General features: G+C 32.1%; 1 protein-coding gene across 2 annotated transcripts in view; it reads left to right on the forward strand.

The window, feature by feature from the left end:
* Positions 1-7251, forward strand: part of LOC127856876 (uncharacterized) — an 82686-nt gene extending 75435 nt beyond the window's left edge. Inside the window, exons 49-52 of one of the 2 annotated variants that reach the window (XM_052393055.1) lie at positions 81-185; positions 945-1031; positions 2139-2194; positions 5184-7251. In XM_052393055.1, the coding sequence (XP_052249015.1) occupies positions 81-185; positions 945-1031; positions 2139-2162 (216 nt within the window). In that variant the 3' untranslated portion in view covers positions 2163-2194; positions 5184-7251. The remainder of the gene's footprint in view (positions 1-80; positions 186-944; positions 1032-2138; positions 2195-5183) is intronic. The other variant, XM_052393064.1, reaches the window with a different exon arrangement.
* Positions 7252-7530: the final 279 nt, after the last annotated feature.

Genomic DNA, 7530 nt, shown 5'->3' on the forward strand with positions numbered 1-7530 from the left:
TGGGATTACACTTATTACACATGCATTAAGCACCTTTTTCCCACAAGCAACTCACAATTTATATCATATTGTGATTGCAGCTTCGTCGTAGACTGGATTCCAAGAAAGGCCGCCAGACAGAGGAGGCGGCAGAGCTTATAAGCCTTGGAGAGCGACAGAAAACAACGCTTGAGAAGTCACAACAGGTTTGCTTATTATTGGATTTAACCCTTTCCCGCTCACATGCAAGTGAAAATGGCTATTTGCAACCAGCATTAAACCAGAACAGCCTGCGAGTAACTCACTATCTGTTCAGGTGTTATGCTGTTTGCTGCTCATCAGTAGGATGGGTTGGAAATAAAGCATTTTAAGCTTGACTCTAGTAAGTAAGGTCTTTTTCTAAGGAACTTCAAAAGTGTCAAAGTGCATATCTGACTGTTAAAGGGTCAACATGTTCCCTGGAATGGTGGTTACTTTTGTTGTATATTGTTGGACCTTGCATTTGTAAAAGGTGCCAGTTTGTATTTGCTGATATATATTGTGTTGTTGCTTAGTGGAAGATTATAAAGAAATCACGAGGATACAGGGAACAAATGTAAAATGTTGTGTAAAGGAAATGTCCCAGATTTAATACTCAAGGAGTTGTGTCAGGGTCTTTCCTTAGACAACACAATACTATATCCAGAACAGCGTCCTCTGCTGACATGTGTTCTTGATTACTGCGCTGCTCTTATTGTTATGTCAATCTTGTTTAAAAATATTCCTCTGCAGATAAATATTTTTTCCAAAATTAAAAAACGGTAAAAATACTGAAAACACATTGAGCAAACACAATACTGAGTATATAAGTATAAACATGTAGGATATTAAGGGATTTCTATGCATGTGGTGGTGAAATTCCGTATAGTCCTGCTTTTCTAACAAAGGTTTATAATTGAGTCATTGTGGAGTGGTCTCCCTTGCAGGACGAGAAGGCTCGCCAGTTGCAGGTCATACAGGATCGCGTGAGAAGTCAGCGAGAAAAACGGGAACCATCACCAGGACCAAACAAGGTATGGGGTTAAATGGCTGGAATAGTGTTAAGTTGACAAAATTAAACAAATAATGCAATAAAAATCCACGATTGGGATGATACAAAATAATGCTTAAATACATGTATGTATTGTTGTTAATGCTGAAATCATTTCTAATGGACATTTTACTGTCACAACACAGACAATGGTAAAAAAAGGTTTTTGGGAGTAATTCAACATTGTGCATTGTGTATATAGGTACAATGTTGGTAAACAAAATCTGTAGTGTATATTCTGTTCGAACACAGCATTAACGAATATAAACTTAACGTTATTATATGCATTTCATTAATGGAATAGTTATGAGTGAAATAAACATCATTACTTTATTTTAATTTGTGCATGACATTTATTTACAATTTATCAAATATAGATTCAGTAAATTTGATATGTGCTTAATACAATTTACATTTGTAAAATAACAGAGTGCTGGTTAAACCATAATTTGAGTGGAGATTAAAAACATAAATAAGAAAAGTATTTCACCAGTTTAATTATAGGCTTCACCCACAGGTTTGTTTCCCATTAATGTGATCCCATTTGATGGTCTATGTTGGACAATTTATTCCGTTATATTATGATTTAAGTCAGTGATGTTGATATTATTCAAGTATACACAGCTGGCATATTTGTACTGGACTTGCCTATCTGCTCATCCAATATGGAGTGTCGCTTGTACAAATTATGACCAAATTCTTCAATATGCTGTACAAAAACAGAATAGTACAGGTATTACCTTACATTTGACTACTCGTATATTAAGGGTTGAATGACAAAGTGTTGTATCCGCTGTACATTCCTATATCACACAAAGTAGTTTAATCCTTGGCCTTCAATATAAGCTGCACTCTGGGAAAATGGGGCTTAACACACAGGCTTATCAGCGACGACACTTTCGGCCTTAACTGGATTTTTGTTTAGAAGAGACTTCCTTTAAATGAAAAAAAATTTAAAGCGAAAAGTAATTATCCTGATTAGCCTGTGCAAACTAAAAATAAGCCCAGTTTTTGCAGAATGCTGCTCCTATGTTTTACAGACTCAAGTTTGCCTTCATTCGCCCATTGTTCTATGCTTGCTTTCTTTCAGCTGGGGACAATATATGAGACTTAGTTATAACACAATCAGCCCACATTGTATACAGTGTAAGGAATATACCACTGATAGCCATGGCTATGAAAGTTTGTCCAGTTACTTTATTGGTTGCTTATTCAGACTCGACTCATGCTAAAAGAAACTGAATATGTTTATAAAAAGTTGAGTGATGTTGGAATTGTTTATTGCTTTCAAAGATATTTTTACTTAAACATATACTTTAAAACCTACCCAATTACAAATTTATTTTCAAAATATCTATACATTTGCAACAAATACAGAATTTGGATTTAAATACTTAGGGCTTTTCTCTTATGCAAAAGGTGTTTCATGCATGTGCGTTAAGTGTTGTCTCAGATTGGCCTGTGCAGTCCACACAGGCTAATCAGGGACAACACATTCCGCTTTAATGAAATTTTTGTTTTAAGAAAGCTTTCTTAGCTAAAATCCATTTGAGGCGGAAAGTGTTGTCCCTGATTAGCCTGTGCGAACTGCAGAGGCTAATCTTGGACGACACTTTACGCACATGCATTAAGCCCCCTTTTCACAGAGCAAGGCCCAAATACATTTTGTGTTTGTCTCTACTATGATTTGATGTCTATGAGGCTTTCATAGTCATGGTTACAATCCATGTTCTCACATAGATATTGTCATATATATGTGTTGCTGCTGTTGTATTTGTTGTTTTCATTTCCTCATGATCCTTTTTGTCAAATGATTTTTCTTTAAACTGTGTTAGAAGTGTAGTCGTGTCGATATTTATTGTGTTCATTTTTTACTTTAATAAACTGCATTGAGCAAACCTGCAGGGTTAACATTAATTGTACTTAACTGATCATTATAGAATTGCCCATATAAGTTTAATTTATGATAATCTGATCGCACTTTCCTTGTTCTAGTTGGAGCTGTCTACTTATATTTTAACGACAGTTTCATTAAAAAATAAACAAAAATAGAGTTATGTTATTTGTTTACTAATAAATTTGAATAGGTAGTACAGATGCATGCTTGTGTGGCTTTTTGGCTTGTTATGCAGGTGTGAAATTGTCATGTTTATATAAAAAAAAATGGTGCATTTCATTCCCTCCCTCTTGTTATCAATTGTCTTTGCTAGGTCACATGTAAAAGAATTTGCGTGTGTATAACATAATAATTATGCATATCCTAAAATAGTAACACAATGATTTGATGGGAAAAATATAGTTTTAAATTGCTAACAATAATCAACTTTATTTTGTTTAATTATCTTCAGTGAATTGTAATGAAACTTAATAATTTATTAATCAAAGTCAAAGGTCAAATATAGGACATACATCCTAAGGGAATTGTCAGGATCATTCTTTATCAACCATGGATGTATTTTCTAGTTACCAGGCTGAATGGTAAGCACTAAGTTTGAATGTTTCAAGGCTTTACTGTTTGTTCACCTGCGTCAAATGATGTCATTCTGAGAGTGCTGTAAGAAAAAGTGTCACAAGTACAAATCAGGTCCCTAGGTCAAAGTCATAACTAAAACCCCTTAAATACGGATATGTCCAGCTTAAGTGGATTTTCAAATAAATTGGCAGATTTGATGAGCATGGTAAAGTGAGTGTTGTTTGCATGAAAAAGGTCCTAAGGCTATAAAATTATGGTTATAATTGAAGAAATTCTATCTATCAGAGCAAATTATTATTGAGAGTTACTGTCTGCAGCATGAAAACATTTTCAACTACCTTCGCAGAAGTAACTGGATTTTTTATGTCCTCCACTATAGTAGTGGGGGACATATTGTTTTTGCCCTGTCTGTTGGTCTGTCTGTTGGTCTGTCTGTTTGCACCATCTTTAACATTTTGCAATTACTTTTGCTATATTGAAGATAGCAACTTCATATTTGGCATGCATGTGTATCTCATGAAGCTGCACATTTTGAGTGGTGAAAGGTCAAGGTCAAGGTCATCCTTTAAGGTCAGAGGTCAAATATATATGGCCAAAATCGCTCATTTTATGAATACTTTTGCAATATTGAAGATAGCAACTTGATATTTGGCATGCATGTGTATCTCATGGAGCTGCACATTTTGAGTGGTGAAAGGTCAAGGTCAATGTCATCCTTCAAGGTCAGAGGTCAAATATATGTGGCCCAAATCGCTTATTTTATAAATACTTTTGCAATATTGAAGATAGCAACTTGATATTTGGCATGCATGTGCATCTCATGGAGCTGCACATTTTGAGTGGTGAAAGGTCAAGGTCATCCTTCAAGGTCAGAGGTCAAATATATGTGGCCCAAATCGCTTATTTTATGAATACTTTTGCAATATTGAATATAGCAACTTGATATTTGGCTTGCATGTGTATCTCATGGAGCTGCAGATTTTGAGTGGTGAAAGGTCAAGGTCATCCTTCACAAGGTCAAGGTCATCCTTCAAAGTCAAACGTCATATAGGGGGACATTGTGTTTCACAAACGCATCTTGTTTTAGATTGTTGTGCACTAGACCTATTTCCCCTAGGTCAAGATTATACTGTTCATACATAATTTAAGGTTAAAATCGAGACTTGTTAATAACTTTATATTTAAATAACTTGACAAAATTTATATGCATACTAATTAAACCACGAAATATTGTGTCACTTAATAGCCAACAATTAAGCTCCTGACCAGGCTGTGCAATTGCACAGGTTAGTCCTGAGCTAAGCTGGCTGCTTAAGACCCATTTTTGCATGATGTGACTCATATTGTTATAATCAATGAATTTATTTCAGTATTTTATTGAGTATTTTGTATTTATATAACCTTTCATACTTTGATCCACAATCTAAGCCATTACTCTCGTAGTTTATGATGAATATGCCATCATTCTTTCTGAAAGAGTGCACTTTTAACACATGTTTAAAGTACACAAATGGTTATATCATTCACTCTTTTAACTACTGTTAAATATTGGTCACATTTGTCACTTACATCTTTTGAACATATTAGGCTCCCATACAAGTGTGCTGTTTTTTGAAGGTACTCACACCATGTTTAATCTAATACCTATTGGTTCTTTTACAGATTAAACAGCACAATCAGTAGATTTGACATTCCCGTTGTGAAAGGAATTTCTACACAACACACAGACCTCATGGCCGATGAAAATGATTCCGTCCAGATTTATATGGAGTGGGCTTGTACAATCAGCATTGTTAATGGACCTTTTTGTAATATTTTTTTATATAAATTGTTAAACTTTTTGAGTTGCATTTAATATTTTTGATGTTCCTTTCGTGCTGTTATTTGCATTTACTACAAACTGCTATGGTATTTAATGTTTCTATGCAAAATATTTACAATATATGCATTTAAATTGTTAGGTAATTGGATGTTTGGATTCAATAATGTTTCAGAAATTTATTTTTGTGTACACTTTCAGTTAAATATTTTTTGTTTATATTTTCAATTTAAAATAAGATACGCAAATTTTCTTATTGGTTGATTGAACTTTAAATATCTTTTATTTACATGTAAATGTACAAAAGAATTACTTACCCAAGTAATAATTTATTTGCTTGCATATGATCATATTCCACTTCGCAAACAATAATTGATTTATTCACAGTTAGTTTTGGGGTGAAGCATTAAAAAAAATCTATTTGTGATAGATTTTGTGATAATTTCATTTAATTAGTGCAGTTTTTTCAATCGTACTTACTCTTATCTACCTTGAGAGCTTAAGTTGTTTGATTCATGTTCATAACAAATAATGGACAGTCATAATTTACTCAATTTTTTGTAGATTGTTCAACCTTTTAGCAAACATAGATTAAGTAAGAATTGAGAATACTGAGTGGCATTCAATTTTAACTGCATATATTTCTGAATGTGCCCTGAACATTCTTGATTTATTCTGATATGTTTATTTAATTTACTTGTTAAACATTTTTGTTTTTAATTATTTTAGACATATACTTTTCTTTTCTTTTTTATTGAATATGCATTTAAGAATACAATTATTCATTGGTTAAGTGATCTTTTCAAATGAAAATGGTGTTTTTACATAGCTTTTTCTTGGTACATGGACATACCAATAAGAAAATTTGAAAAACATCATAATGAAATGAGCAACCCTTTATATTAAAAAAACAGTTTGTGTTGATATTATTTAGTTTCTGCCTTGTCTTGCTGTACTCTCTAATGGGGATGGCGGGCTTTTCATTCTCCCAAGGAAGCATTGAATACGAAACCGCCTATTTAGTATTCATCAATTTTAAGCAAAAAAAAATTAAATTATTTTAATGAAAAGCAACAAAACATCTATAATACCTATATGTTGAGTATTAAGATCAATAAAAGCATACATGTGAAAGAAAATGTATTTTGAATTGGTTTTTTTTGAGCATATGTTAGGGAATATGATATTTCTTACTGGTGTTATAAAGAAAAAAACAGAGTTTTTAAAGACATATTTGTATAATTTATAGTTTTGAAAACATTGTGCCTAGTTCCTTTTTACTAATTTTAAATCTTCTATTTTGCATTTATACATATTGTGTAGTGGGTATTGGGGTTAATTTTTTTCGAATTTATATTAACAATTGAAAATATTATCTTGTTTTTCCTAAACTAAAAAAAATGGTAACATATAAATGAAAGAAAATCCTGCACCTTATATTGTAAAAAACAATAACACAGTTTTCTGTATGTATATTGAATTAATAATAACTAACTGTCAGTCTTTATATTTATACAGTTAATAAAATATATGTATACATTTTATATTTATGATTACATATATAACTCAAGAAACGTGTATATGGAATGTCAGAGATTTACTTTTGCTGTTACTATCATCAAGAATTGAGTATTTATCTGGAAATTTTGTTTTATACCTGACAATATTTAGAGCTACATAACTCCTTTTACTTAAATATGTGTATACTAAAAACAGTTTTCTTTTAAATGTAAAATTCATAACAAATAAGAAATTGTAAAAACATAATTATTGAAAAAAAATGCATACATGTACTGATATAAGAATAATATTTATATGGCGTTTTTCTTTAAAGATCAAAATTTGCTCACAGCTGGACTGTGTTATATGTTGAGTTTTCTATATTTATTTGAACTAAAATTTACATCCTTACGTTTGTTGTGTTTGTGTTGTCTTTTTTAAAACAAATCTGCAACCAAAAATTTGAGAGGGTTTATTAGGAGTCAGTCCACATAATATACCATAAGTTGATACAGCAAACCTCCATTACATTTCTCAAGCATTTTTACGAAACTTACGTCATTATCATGATTAATCCCATGCACAAAACACATTTTCATCCCCAGTAAACCATACATTCCCGAGTTATTGCCCTTTAGTGAACATAACTGACAAAGTAATGTAGGGTAAAACAAGTTATCTCTAAGTAAG

This window comes from Dreissena polymorpha, chromosome 1 (assembly GCF_020536995.1).
Source record: "Dreissena polymorpha isolate Duluth1 chromosome 1, UMN_Dpol_1.0, whole genome shotgun sequence".
Taxonomy (NCBI): domain Eukaryota; kingdom Metazoa; phylum Mollusca; class Bivalvia; order Myida; family Dreissenidae; genus Dreissena; species Dreissena polymorpha.